The following is a 15,750-nucleotide window of genomic DNA, read 5'->3' as shown; positions in this document are numbered from 1 at the left end:
CTTATTAAATATTATTATTAATAATATTTTTGATAATAATCAAAGTGCCCTTCAAGAAAATAAATGCTTCCTGTATTATATCTTATTTATTTTCAGTTCGTATCATTCTCATATCATTCGTTTTCTTGTAATCTTTTAAGTTTTATTTGTTGTTATATTGTTTATTTACTGTTATAACTATTTCTTAATATCTTTATTGATTATTATTTTTAAACATTTAATTTAAATAAACAAACCATTTCTTTCTTTTAATGTTTGGTGCTGTATAATGTATCAAATATATTATTTAAAATGTGTACTATTTTTCATGTCAGACTTTGGTGCCCCACAGTGGTAGTACTCAAAAAGGACATGGTGGAGCCAGCAAGGCACATCATGTATGCCATTAGGACAATTTAAAAGATGCTATATCACGTGATTTTTTTTAAACTACTGAGATCCTGCATCAGACTTTTATAGATAAAAATGTTTTTTAAAATCTTTTAGAATAATGACTTTACAGCTGGTTTAGAGTTGCATCGACTATTTAAAATTAAGATGTATTTTATTAAATGGTCTTATTTCATATGTAAATGTTACAAAAATTGTGAGGCTGTAAGCCAAGAAATGTTAAATAAATATTACTATGTTCATTTTATTTAATTCATAATGTATAGCATCTGTGACTTCTTATATTTTACCTACACTAAAAGAAAAATTTGTTAGAGACAAGACCAAAATTAAAATAGCTTTTAAATTCTAGGCCTATGTTGGGGTAGCCACCCTGGAAGACTATTTCCACCTAAAGAAGATTTTTTTTTCTTTCTTTAAAATGTATTGACAATAAACACAACGATCGCAGATGTTTCAGCGTAAGGTGTTTTAACTTGTCCATCCATTTTTAATACAGGTCAAAAAGCTACAATAACAGCATGGGGGGGGGAGTGGGCGTTAGTCCATGTCCAAACAAACGTCTTCAGTCCACAGTTTGCTCCTGTTCAGTGTGTTATTGCTTGTGTAGGCAATAGTGACTCATGTAGCAGTCTCTCTCTGTCTGTAACACTGTGGTTGAGAAATGGGGAAAATATCTTAAAAGGAAATTAGGAAACAGTGAGATGAGAAGAGTTTATGAGTGCCAAACATAAAGATTAGAAAAAGTAATTAAAATCTTTCACATTGTAAACGCATACTGTAGACAATCCCTGGGAAGCTATATTTTGTGATAGTACGAACGACCAAATAAACTCTCTTTTTTGTCTTGTTTTTGCAAAGGATGACATTCATATAAACATAACAGGGTAAACGGACGGGAAGAGTGTGTGCAAACAGCTGTGAGCTGCTTCCTTTGTCCGAAGAAAACATTTGTGTTTAAGCCAAGTTCAACATGAGGCACTGTCTTCCCATCACCAATGAACAGTGGGTTTTTGTAACCATTCCCAGATTTCCAGTGCATGCAGTATTTAGAAGACTTGTGAGGTTTATTTATTCGCATGTGTTTTTTTAAATACTTGGAAGCTATCATAAATACTGAAAATAACTGGCCTATTTATACTATAACACTACTCTTTTATCAGACCTCTTGTTTTGTACTGACACCAGTACATAACACCTCTACAATATAGGTTTAATACTGTCAAGATCCTCTGTATGAGTTCAGAGTAATGACTATATACTCTCTATCGTGTTTAATATACCTAATACAGTGTCTCTTTGTGCAAAGCGCACACTTTAAAGTGGCATCAGACAAAAATGGCAACTAATTTTTATTGCTGCATCATCTTCTCTTCCCTGTTTTTTTCCACTATGAGCTCTGCTGCGTGTCATTATGGCGTTCCCATTAGTAAATAGAAGGTGAGGGCTACAATGAGCAGTAAGCAGAGGGGAGAATTGAAGGTCTGGTAAGCTGTAGAAGGCATGAAGATGTCCTCATACTTGTAGATGCTGATCATGTGGTCGCTGACTGGCGGACTGTCGATGTCATGCCTCGTGATGGAACCTGTTGGAAAAGGTAAGACGACGTAAGATGTCATGGAAGACCAAATAAAAAGCCAGCTGAATTGATGCTTAAGCTTGATCAATCACCTTGTATTGCAGGTCCCCATGCGAACAGGTAATACCATGACAGGTGTAAGTCCACAAGTGTTTCCTCTCTTGGGACGTATAACGGACGCTTGAACCGGCAGGTCACCCGGTTGCTCTCAAAAATGCCCTCTTCATCCCGAGCCGGGTTCCTCTTTATTTCCTTTGCCCACTGGCCGACGTTGTAGAAGTGATGAATCCGCACACGTCCGTTGTCGTCATGAACACAGCCCATGACGTCGTCTCCTCCCTGAGGAAATAGGAGGGAACAAGGACGAAGAGCTTTATTCCAAATTGCTGCATATTCATTTACTTAAAAAAAATGTAAAAGTGAGAATCTGATTCAACATATAAATATAGTAAGTAGGACAGACAGGATACTATTATTGCTCATGGTAGGAAGCTCCAGAGTTTTCTGCCAAAGAACTGTCACACAATGAGGAGTTAGATGAGATGGGAGACATGTTTTGACACAGCAACTGATAATCATTATAATGCACATCAACGCTACATGTCAGTTTTATATTTTAGCCCTGTAGGAATAGGCAATATAGGAAATATAGACAACAATAAATAGCAAATCCTCTATAATATTGATATACTCTGGCTCACCATATCAACTGGAAAACTGTTTATGTCCATCATTACAATAAACTGCATGTCAGCTGGATGTCAAACTCATCTTCAGCTGGCAGGTAAGTTCATTCTTGAGAAAGGTGTACGTGCTTTGAGTTGTTAGTATAAAAACTTGCTCAATATCATGTAAAAATCAGAGAATATATTAGAAGTATTGATATAGCGTCGGGCCTTCATTATAAGGCTCTAAACATTTGATATTTGTAAATGTTAAACCAAATCTTCAACTAAACTAAAAGTATGTAGAGTAAATCCAACACTTCAAAATGTTTTTTCTCAAACCTTTTGGCTTGTGAGCCCTAAAATTAAGTAATGTTTTCTTTTGATCCTCATCAATTATAGGTTACAGCTTCAGTAACAATGTAACCAGTTCAACCAAACACATCTGAAGGATTGTTAGTGACCCCAAAGAGTTATTTTAAAGTTATTTATGCCTTTAATCATCTTATAAGCCCTCATAATTAATTTGAGACACCAGGTTTATACAGAAATGGTGTATCATTAAATGTTCTTCATACTGTACAGTATAAAGCTTTTAACATTCATGCCAAACTGAAAGGCACATTTCAACGCATCCACGTGTTGGATTCTACATTATGGGCCTTACATTTTTTTCTCAGCAGTGTCTTTATTGATTTTCCCGACAACTTAACACTTATATATACACACACATACCAGTATGTATAAATCTCTACACAGACAGAAAAGAATACAAGACGCATGGACACAGGGTTTAATGAGAGAGAGGTAGTTTCCTCTAAAGGTTTCTTGACTTGGTGCCACAATCATGTTTCTAACATTGGGATTTTTCTTCTTTTTAAGCTTTTTAACATCAGCAGAGTAGAAAAGATAAATTCCAGCACTCTTTAACTTTCAATACAAACATTTATTTGCAATGTTTCTGTACTAGACCTCCATCAGGGCAGTGGTTCGTGATTATGTTCATAATGATGAACCATCCCACTCTTACGCACCTACCTCATGTAATAGATGTGAGGAATTGTTCTAACATTAGCCAAGTACAAGTAAATGGGAAGAGCTAAACTCAATAGGTGGCCCTCCATCTGCCTCCATAGGGGGGCATCCTCCTCTGTGAAACAGACCATCAGCATTCTCAACTGTCTAATAACACCAGAGAGGATTGGGGCATCTCACCTCTCTATCACAGGGCTATAAAAAACCACAAATATGTGATGTGTTGTCCCAGAATATCTCAACAAAGTCTCAACAGTCAGAGAGGTTGTGCAGCTACTCACCATTTTCTTGTCAGAGGAGAAACCTACGGCCACCCAGCCATCTGTGTCTGCACTCATCTCATACTCCACATCTGTCCCGATGCGGCGATAACTCAGAAAGTAGTCACACGTCTCTGCATCACACCCTGGCTTCCCATATCTGAAAATAGACAAATAAATAAAAAACACTTGCAGTCACTCAGTTTAAAGGCACTATACAGATCACTTTTTTAAAATGAATTTCACCCAGGTTTCAGATGACAGTGCCGGTGCAAGTTAGGGTCCAGTTTTATTTAGTCAGACCACAGCATCTAGGATAAAGCAGCCCGGGGGAATACACTGGAGCTCTGAGAGTGAAAACTGGCAAAAGATGCATCTTTCTCTAACCTTATGCAACCTTTGGTTACTCCACAGTCGCTGACTTTGATCTTGGCGAAGGGATCCACTGGTGGGGCGGTGGGGAACGGATAACCTGCAAAAAAAATGCTAGATCAGCACTCTGTTGGTTCCACACACAAGACACTCAAAGGGCTAACTAGGGGGAGGCCATCTGCACTGTGTGTGTGTGTGTGTGTGTGTGTGTGTGTGTGTGTGTGTGTGTGTGTGTGTGTGTGTGTGAGGGAGAGGGGGGTGGGCAGCTACCATCGGGGAGCTGGCCCGGGTGCTGAAAGGCCTTGCACAGTGGACACAGGTTGGATGCAAGACAAAATAAACAGCTCATGTTCAGCATCTGCGCACAGTCTGTGATTATTACTCTTATGCTGTATGTTTGTATTGTGCTTGTACGTAATGTTGTTAAGTTTGTTCATTGCGCACTACATGTAAACAAAATCCACCAACTGGTCATCTTCAGTAGCCAACAATGCACGTACCGTCATCGGACAGATATCTGGACTCCAGGAACTCGGAGGCGAAGGTGCTGTAGGAGTCCTTGTGTGGCTCCTGGTGTCCCGGCTCTCCGTGCTCCCCGTGACCGGCCCGGAGTGCTCCCTCGTCGGTGGGGCTCGGCGCGACCCCCCACCATCCGATCTGGATCAGCAGCACCAGCAGCTGCACGAGCCTCCGCAGGAAAATCATGGCCAAATAACGTCAGCAAAGGGCAGTGATAATGAAAGAAAACGACTAAACCAACTTGAAATCAAATCGGATCCTCATCATTGTTTGAATTTCGGTATCTTCGCAGGTACCCATCGCAGCGTCACCAGAAATCATCTCCGCATCCTAATTGCCTGTTTGGCTGTTCACTGGCAGGGATGCGGGGGGAAACGGCGCCGATGAATGCGTGATTATTAGGCTAATCCAACCCCCAAATTACCCAGATTTGTAACCTGGTCGTTTAGTTCAGCTACACGCCCATAATCCTCTTTGTTGTCCGAATCTAGATGCCTACTAGAGGTCATTAATCTTTACATATTTTTTTCAGTCGGAGTATTGGCCGGATGAATGGTTTCGCCCGGCCTTCCTCTCTTCTTCCTCTCCAGTCAATCACAGTAACGTCCAATGAGGAGCCGCTACGTCCTGTTATCAGGATCAATCAATTGGGGATTAGGCCCCACAGTGACAGATAGAAGGAAAGGTATTTCCAAAGCAGTTCACACTCAATAATTCAGAGATTTGGAGGAAATGGATCGGATCCCCTCAACAACAAAAAAAAAAAGTCAGGCAAAACAAAAGTATGCATAAACTCAGATAAATCAGAAAGAGATTATGGTTGGTTGGAAATACTATTGTTGTCATATCCAAAGCCTGGATTTTAGTTGCACCGACACCAAAAGGTTAAAAAAAAATACGTTTGGAGTTTTCATATCTTTCTTTTCTGTAGATTTTATCTTAAATCTTTAAAGGCTCTTTCCACACTGACAACAATAAAACACAGAAAAAATAATAATAATTTGATTCTAAAATACTGAAAATGCTAAAAACCTATAAAATAGCCACCATGATTTTAATTGTTAATTTATTTGCTTATATTATTTCTTACTGTAAAAATCCCACAACAGTCTAATAGTATGTGTATTTTTAATGCAAGTCTGAATCTAGATGCAGTTTAAAAATGTATATAGGATTGTGAGCGTGTCATTTATTTTATATTGTGCAGCTCAGCTGTAATTTGTGAAGTTGGTTCACAATGTCCCTGTTTAGAAACACTGAAGGGGACCCTACTGGTGAATTTCTAAATTCATACACAGTTTGTAGACAGACATGATTGTGTGAATTGGTGAAAATGCATTTTTTCTGCTAAACAAAAATGTATCTGTTCTCAGACACATCCTTGAACTCCATCCTGCCTTTTTCCGTGGTTGTACACAGTTCTGCCACTTGATGGTGATATAAAGCCACAGTTTGAACTTCAGGTTGCGGTTGGATTATAGGGAGTTTCTTTTTAGGCTCTTTTTCACTTTTACTTTTCTTCAATTTGTACCAGATAACTCATTTAACTGGTGTAGTGCAGTATGTAATATCTTGGATTTGGACTGTGGATTAAATAAACATCTCTTCAACTCTTTTATTTTACCTTCTCACAGTGAAGCAACAAAGTTTTACCTACATACCTGGCCTGTGTATAACAGCTGATGAAATCCTGGTAAATTATAAGTGTACTATTTAATCTCCACAGTTCAGAAATGCAATAGACATCTGTAGCATCTGTCACCATTTGATACATTACTACTTTGCCCTTTCTAGAAATAATGACTCATGAAGACAAACAAGGGTGGCAGTGAAATGAATATTTTTACACTTGAACTGTGTTCGGTCGTCATCGTTCCCTAATTTCCACAATACTTTGATATTTCATGAGTCAGTTCATTGGATCTAAAAGTTTAACACAGCACAGAACATCTTGAAGGAATTTATATTAATTTATTTAATCATAATGACGGCAGTGACACCTAAATGTATTATTGAATTGGTTTTGTAACAGACAGACAACCATATTTAATTAATTATTGCACACCTTTATTTACATTAAAAGCAAGTTTGGGCTGATGGTTTTGGTTAAATTAATAAAATGGCCTAGATTTATTAAATATATAAATAACCAGTTGCTTTAATTGTTTACTTTTGTTCAATATTTGGCCAAAAAGTTACCAAAGTGTCAATATATATAATACCGGGAGTGTCAGCAGATGAGGGAGCCACGAATAAAACTGAGACACTTTGCTGTTCACATCAGTATCCTGTAGGGGATGCTGTTGTTACACAATCTGAAACAAACTAAATAAGTAAACAATGACTGTCAGAGAGATTAAAAACTGACTGACATCCATAATCACACACACACACACACACACACACACACACACACACACACACACACACACACACACACACACACACACACACACACACACACACACACTCAAATACAGTAAATATTTTGATTAAAATCTAAAACACATGAAGCTTGAAGATTATAAGTAATATCTTGTTAGTAAGTTATAAAACAAATAATAATACATTAATGACATTATTATAACACCCATAACAATATAAACCTGTCATTACTTTTTCACTCAGTTCCAACATGTGTGTTATTACGTGTGCATCCACGCGTTTTAATTTTACACTGGACTGTTTGCAGGTCTGAAGAGCAGCCAGTCATCCATGTAAAACATGTGTGTTTTTTGTATCACGCCTGTGCACATACGTGTGTGTACATACAAGAGTGTGCGACCTTTAACCCTTCCTCTCTTCACACCGTCTCTCTCTGCAGACACAAATCAACCTGATCAATCGCTCCTCTTGTTCTCGATCCGCCCAATTATCCCTCGCTTATCCTCCTATTATTTCCACTTCTACCTCGACCCTCGCTCCCTCGCTCCCTCCCCTCTCTCTCTCTCTCTCTCTCTCTCCTTCCCAATTACCATTCTGTGTAGGGGGCAATGCTTGCTGGGTAATGAGGGACTCTGGGCGTACCAATCTTATCTTAATAGCCTTAAAGGGCCACTCATTAACACAAACACTCACTCTGTCTCTCCCTCACACACACACACACAAACACACACACACATATATCCACACACATCTGTCCCCGCACATCATGCCATAGAAAGAGATGGAGTGACAGAAAGAGAGAATGAGCGAGGGACTTGATGGAAGCAGTAGGAGAGAGAGAATGAGAGAGGAAGAGGATGGTGGGAGGGAAGAGATGAGGAGAGGGTGAGGCAGGAGGGGGGGAGGGTCTGGTAAATGTCAGCGGTGTGTCTCCTGGGCCTGAGAGACGAGTTAGTGACAGGAGAACAATGGCCGCTGGATCCATTCAGAAACAGCTGCTATGAGTGCATGCCTGGATCTGTCTTCTGCTTAACCATCAACCGGCACTTGTAAAGGCAGCAGAGCTAAACACATACTCACACATAAACGCACACTAATAGAAAAAATGCATGGCTGGTGCCCATCCAGCCACCCACAATTGTACGTCTGGACATACAAGGTAAGCCCTGGACGTTAAGGGGGGGATCAGCAGCGATGTGGATGGCTTAGTCAGGGCTGTCAGTCAATAACAGCCCCTGTAGACTCGGCCAATTGAACATACGTCCTGCATACTCATATCTGCTCTGCCACTGCTTCTTCTCCTCCCTCTCTCGCCAACAATGAATTGATCGAACTGACAGTATTGTTTGTGTCACCAAAGCCTGATGTAACTTATTCCTCTGTGAGCTTGTTGTCCAAAAACTATTAAAAATGTGTAAAGTGTTGTAACTTCATCAGGATGAACATGGGCAATCCCAAATATAACCTCAGATTTAGCCTCTTTCACAACATTTACTGTTGTCCAGAGGGCATTTCCAGAAACTCAAAGACCTATGTGATTGCAAAATAATGTGTTTCCTTTACGATGATATGTCATTTCCAGCTCCCTGGTTGTGACTCACGATCACTATTTGGGAAATGGGTTAAAAATCTTTTTTTATTGTGCCGTGGTGGAGCATTTTTCATCCATGCGGTTAGAGGAGTCTTTAAGGATGTTAGAAATACATTCAGAACAGTGGTAAATGTTGTTAAACCACCCACTGGGTTTTTCAAAGATCACCTGGTATTTGTCTTTCAGAAAAGCTCTGTGACTCAGTTGTAATGGTAATTCATGAGAGGCACACCACACTTCATCCTACTGCAGTGAAATATTCACTAGTGCCCAAAAAAAATCACTATTTCTGTCTTTTTTTTGTGTGCAATTTTTTCAGGTGAAATTCAAGCTTTAAAAAACAAAAACAAAAAATAAACATTGAATTTTTAAAAAGTATCTGTCCTGTATTCAATAGGAACAACTGGGTTTGGTACAAGTACTATGAGACACACATACATATTGCTGGTTTCTGTCTTTTAATGGGATTTGTTGATTCTAAAATATAGAATAACTCTAGCCTTATTCTTTAATCCACATCTTCCTGTCTCACCTCTCCTCATTCATTTTCTTCTGGTACTATTCGGTGGCTCACGGCAAATCTGTACGTGTAACAGAACTGCAGAGCAATAATTTTATTCCAGAAATAAACCTGTAGGTTTTGTCTTATTTTGGCATCTAAACTCAGTGATGATACCTCCCACCTCATTCTCTATCGGAGACAGGCTAGATCACTTATCGACTCAACCCCTCTTACAACGCCAAGCTATTACCTCGGTCTCTAACTCTCTCACACACAAACAGTCATAAAGCAGGTCTGTGATCTAGCTGCAGGCCTCGCCACCCCCAGGGCTTCATTTAGGAGTTGTCAGAAATCACTTTACTCACAGAGGACAGTAAACACTATCGGCGTGTACTTCTGTCTGCAGAGCAAATGCACCTCCACCACACCCACTTTCACACTCACAAAGACACTAAACAGACATCTTTACTGGTGTATTCTTACTACACTAATTAGGTAATCTTCTGTAACAGTGGGATATGAACAAAAGCATGTCTGTCTTTGTCTTATTTGCATACATTGTTTGGTTTGTGCAGTTTGTCTTTTGGGGTCTCTGTGTGTACCAAAGGCTGAAAGGTTCCATTGTGCTGATGAATTGTTTGCTTTAGAGATAAGACGGCACAGATGAGACATCGATCAGCACTCATTAAACACCTCCAACTGTGGTGACACACACATGCACACACACAAACAAACACAGAGACACACATTCAAATGCACGCACACAAACACAGAAGCACACATTCTCATGCACACACTCAGCCACATATATATATATATATATATATATACACGTCCAGCTGACAGAAAAATGTATTAAAGCTGTGAAAGTATTTGATCTCATTCCAGCCTCTCAGACATTGGTGTCTTGCCATGTGAGTGAGGGAGTATTGACAGCTGACTTAAAATGCTTGTTGTCAGTAGACTTATCCATTAAGCTGTGACACTGCTCTCTCTCCATATAGACACGCTGACTGGCCTGGGCCTTGAGCAGTGATTATGGTGTTGGGCAGTGGGAGCTGGGGGCTGCACCGTCATTAGTCTGGTTAATCAGAGTCTTGCTCCAGGTTAAGCTCAGCAGCCTCAAGAGACGGGCTGATGAGCTGAGAGCCGTGCCCAGCCTACAGTTCTCAGGTCTGGGCTTCAGCGACTCCCCTGGCCCCTGACTGCTCCAGCCGGTAATCTATAACTCTCCCCTGGAGCACAGCGCAGAGGCTCAGCCTCCTGGACAACACTGACACACGATGCATGGTAATGACACACACACAGAATGACACACTGTCACACACACCTGTTCGCACACACCCACACTTCCCACTGAGGCAGTGTTAGCAATCATCACTGAGTTTCTATGAGTTTGCTCTGCACTTCCAAGTGCAGTGCTCAACCAGACTCCAAAAACAACCACCCGTGTCTTACCAGTTACCAGTGACCTTGACTTAATGTCCGATGTGATTCGACATCTAAATGCTTAACTACCCCTGTCCACGGAGTGCAATAATAACCAGCTCAGCAGAATGAGTGTATAATGACCACAGGGACTGTTGGGTTTTCAAACAGGAACTACCCAGACACATACACACCCATACACAAATTCCCATGGGGCCGCAGGGGGTCTCAGCTCAGCAGGGACCCTCCAGTGAAGTGTATCAGAGGCAGGTCTGCCATTGGTCTGCTTCCTCTATCCCAGTGTCCCCTGTGAGCTCATTAGCCCCAATCATAACCACTTCCCTATGTCTACATTACATGCTCCATCCATCGCCACCCTGCCACACACAAATTACACTCTCCATCAGGATCGGACAGATAGTGTGTGCGTCTGAAAATGCATGTGTGTATGTGTGTTTAAAGGACAAGGAAGGTCAGAGAGCCCCGTGAGCCCCCGACATTTCCCAGTGGACTTTGCAAGAACCTAGTAGAGCAGAAAAAAGTGGGCGGGAGGCGGCAGGAGAGGAGACGACCGGGGGTGAAAAGTAGGTAGAAGGAGGTTAAGAAGTGTCTTTCGAAGTGATGAAGTGGATGACCAGGTTTTAGTTTGGGGGCCTGTGTATGTCTCTTATGCGCTGTGTGACCCAGATGGGCGATGAGGGAGAAAAAGAGGAAGGAGGGGGAGGCAGAGAGAGATAAAGAAAGCGGTTTTTCATTTAAAAAATGAGTGTATGCTGCAGACACAAGAAGGACCCCAGAGGACCACAGAATGGGATGAGACAACAAAGAGCCCCATCATCAGTTTAGTGAATAGATCTGTCTATCTACCCCTTTTATCTCCCGCTGCTCTTTTTTTCACCATCTCTTCCTCTCTTAATCAGCCTCTCATTGTGCCATTAGCTGAACCTGTAGTCTTAATCAGAGGCTTGGCACAGACATCATCGCTATCCACTGCCCTTCTCACACACCCACACACCCACGCGCACAAACACTAAATAAACACATTTTAATGCGACACCAATCATGTCATCTACTCAATGAGCCCTCCTCCCCTCCTTCTTGTAGCCCACAACCCAAACATAACACATGGGACGCCCGTCTCTCCCGTCCATCAGTCACCCAACACACTGCCGGGCTAAAAATATGTGTGTGTGTGTGTGTGTGTGTGTGTGTGTTGCATGGCTTTTTGGTGTGAATCCCGAGGGGAGGGAGAACGATTTTAACTCAGTAACCTGAATCACCTCCTATTCCAAATCTTTGCTGCATGAATACTACACACACACACACACACACACACACACACACACACACACACACACACACACACACACACACACACAGACTCTTATGCATGTCGGTGAGTGTGTATTGATAATGGCCATTAGCATATTTATGATCATTGCCAGCCTCTTATTGTTTGCGCGCTCCATTAATCTTCATCTGCTGCCTGCCGACTGACAGCTCAATCTAACAGGCCATCGCTGGGCACTGGGCACACACACACACACACACACACACACACACACACACACACACATTAAGATTGCATAGTTGTACATAAAGCATACTTGCATCAACAATCGAGGGGCATTGTCTCACACATGCCAACATACACACACATTCAGGCAGACAGCGTGATTGACATTCACCCCTGTGAGTGTAATCACCGGAGGTTATCCTCCCCAGCTGTGTGGGTGTCTGCTCGGCTTCTCCTGTGCAGCGCCGTGGCGTCGTACCCGCAGGCGACTGCGAACGCCTTTTGGGCCATAGGTGGGCGATGGTACCCCCTGATCAGGGTGCACCAAGCTAGCCTCTCTCTGTACATCTACCTACACACACACACACACACACACACACCACAAATGCACTGTTGTCTATCTCAACCCTCCACCCTCCATCCTCATCATTAAAGACCCCTTCCTGTGCTCACCCAAAGCAAGTCCCCACCAGAAGTACACCAAACATATCCCTCAGGCCAATGTCTGTAAAGATTTAAAATGAGAAAGATGCACCAAGTAAGAGTGTAGCAGAGACACCCATGGTGCTACACTGTGCCTGGTTGTGTGTGTATGTGTGCATTTAATGTGATGACAGCTTGTGTGTGTTTGTGTGTGCGTACTCGTGTAATGTGCACTCAAATGTTAATGTGTTTGTTTAAAGCCAGTATGACTGACTGACTCACAGCTGATTACTGGATGAATGAGTGCTGGAAGACAGCCAAGTTCAATGGGAGGTCTGTTCTCCTGTTGCCTCTTCCTATCTCCCCACCAACCCCCTCCTCCTCTTCCTCCTCCTCCTGCATTACCCTGCTGCTCCAGGAAAAGCAACCAGGGAGCCAGGATATCTGCGCATGCATAGTGTGTGTTCAGATGTTTGCTTATCTGGGACATAAATTTAAGATAGCAGATGAATGAAAACAGAAAGATCTATATTCAGCTCTTTATTGAGGCCATTTAGCATGCTGACATATTGTATCTTAAAGGAAAAGTTCAACATTTTGGTGAATAAGCTTATTCACTTTCTTTTAGATGTGAACGTTGATTGCACTTTGATGTCTGTGGGTCAAAGATGGAGCTGGACCCAGGAGGCGATTAGCTTTAGCTGATAATCAGACTGAATTGCCATGTGGTTTCCCTTCGTTCTGAATGAATGCCTGATATTGTGTTCGTGTTAGTTGATTTCTCGTTACGAATGCTGTTTCCTAGCTAGCTACTGATGTATCTGGTCCCACCAAAATCAATTTCAGTTACAGAAGCTGTTGGGGTAGCTATAACGTTTTCAAAAAGAAATATTTCTGTTCAAGAGTTATTTCTGTACGTGGACTTACAACCGCTTAACAGCTGCACTGATCTCATGGTCGCTATTTTTCTATTGCTTTTTTTTTTTTTCATTAATGTAGCGAGCTAGCAAGCTAACTATGAAGGGAACAGGAAAAACTCCCCTTATTCTGATGTGGTGTTCACACATATTTTCCAAGATGGTTATCCCTGTTTCAGCCTTGTAGTCATATCATTTATATCAGAAATTTCTGATATCTCTAACTTGGAGGCTGACGTGAATGTTATATTTCATTTGAAGCTCTGGCGTTGCATATGTAGTTTGCTATGTAGGAAGAAGGCGTACCCATTCTGAGTTCCTCCATAAAGCTTTGGCTGGTCATTTGTTTCCCCAACCAACGGAAACAGTCGTCATTGGCCACAACACCAGACCTATTTGAACTGCTAAACAAATCTGAGATGTAAGAAATGATTCAGAGGTCTGGAATCAGCTACTATAATTATTTCATAACCAGTTCATCTGTCCATCCAGCATCCAGCAGGTCTTTGCTGCGTCTCATCTGGTTGCCTGGCAGTCTTTTGCCAAGTTATAATCTCCAGTTTTGAATGAGCTGTGTGAGCAAGTTTACTTATTATGTAGATGATGGAATACTCACATCACCACAGACAGTATATTCATTATTAAACAGCAGGGCAGGTTTGGGGACAAATAGTGGAGTGGATTTATAGTGTGTTAAGGCTGTGTATAAACATTCCCGGGTTGTGCCTTCCGGGTTCAAACTGTGCAATTATAATAACTGTATTGTACTCTGCAACCTTTCATCTAAGACACCAGATATTTAATATTCACAGACTGTGTGTGTAGTCTCAGTTTAAATGAAAAATTAACAATGAATATTGGAAACGTTGCTTTATAGAAACTTTGATAACAATTTAATGTTATCAATAAGGTACATATCTGTGCGTGTGCAAGCTACGTCTTTTGTTTTTTCTCAGTCTTATCTCGTGTTGTTTCTTATCAGACTGCATGACATTTTCCTCATAACTTCTACATCTGAAACAAGGCTCCTTACATTTTATGGATAAACCTACTGTGAATTAGATGACGTCTGATGTATGAAATCTATGGACTCGTTTATCTTTAAGCTATAAGATGGTTTAAACCACAACACACAGAGTAGAACAAGTCGTAATGCTTCTCTTTCCTGGGCCATAAAGCTATTTTTATAGAGGCTATCTATAATATTCCACTATCACAGATTATAGAAGTTTTATTGTGATCTCCCACAGAGAGAAGAGTTTTATGTAGCTTTAGTAAATCATTCCTTTCCTCTGTGATATCAGCTACTTAGACTGTTTGCCTCTGTGACTGTAAGAGTTGTGCAGTATTAACATTTATGAGGTGTAAGCTAATATATTTGAATAGTTTATGGAAGCAGTAAAGAGTGAAATACATAATTTGCTAACATGTACCATGTAAAACAGCTCTTAAAGATGAGCTGTGAATACAAATGCAGATTTTCTATTGTTTAAGCATATTCTATCATTCATGAGCAGGAAGGCTCATTGTTACATTTATCCAGTAAAATTCCTCCCGTCTCTTGTGCAAAATGTGAAAATATTTGGAGCGAGAAGGAAGGCTATGTTATATTACACTAATAAGGAATATACTGTTGTAGAGATTTTTAATGCTCTTTCCATGGATCACTGATTAAAACACCTTTCAATACATACAGAAGAAATGTCATTTTTGTATATGTTTTTTTTAACCTGCTTTTGCTGCTGCCATATACTGAAACTGCACACCTCCTTCCTGTGATATTGCACATCTGGTGTATAATATTATCCATCTAACTCTACTTTACAAACTTATACTGAGTTGTAGTACAGATATGATTAGTGTTACACATCTGAACTAGCACTACTGATGAACAACTGATTCTTATTGTACAGTTTTTCCCCTCATTCTGTCCTTTTGTTTTTATTTACTACTTTTACTTTCAAGTATTTCTGCTCTCTAGACGGCATTCACAGAGGACAGCAATCTTGAATCTCAAATAAAATATTCGTGTAAGAAATAATGAGAAAAGGTGGTTGTAATTAGGGCTGCACAATCAATAAATATTAGTGAAATTGCAATATGGCCAAGTGCAAAATCACAGGAAGCTGCAATTGTTGGATAAAGGTAAAAATGTGTGACAAACAGCA

The 15,750-nt window shown here is 40.7% G+C and overlaps 1 protein-coding gene across 1 annotated transcript; it reads right to left on the bottom strand.

Annotated features, from left to right (window-relative positions):
* Nucleotides 1–844: 844 nt before the first annotated feature.
* LOC127367020 (DOMON domain-containing protein FRRS1L) lies at nt 845–5,393 on the bottom strand. The gene is made up of 5 exons (XM_051406532.1): nt 4,802–5,393; nt 4,317–4,401; nt 3,951–4,089; nt 2,062–2,308; nt 845–1,975 (listed from the first exon to the last, which is right to left on the bottom strand). The coding sequence occupies exons 1-5, from the start codon at nt 5,004–5,006 to the stop codon at nt 1,803–1,805; spliced, it is 849 nt and encodes a 282-aa protein (XP_051262492.1). The 5' UTR covers nt 5,007–5,393; the 3' UTR covers nt 845–1,802.
* Between the last annotated feature and the right edge of the window lie 10,357 nt (nt 5,394–15,750).

Source organism: Dicentrarchus labrax, unplaced genomic scaffold (assembly GCF_905237075.1).
Source record: "Dicentrarchus labrax unplaced genomic scaffold, dlabrax2021, whole genome shotgun sequence".
Classification (NCBI taxonomy): domain Eukaryota; kingdom Metazoa; phylum Chordata; class Actinopteri; family Moronidae; genus Dicentrarchus; species Dicentrarchus labrax.
The sequence above is the reverse complement of the archived record's forward strand: the minus strand, read 5'-3'. Positions and strand labels throughout refer to the sequence as shown.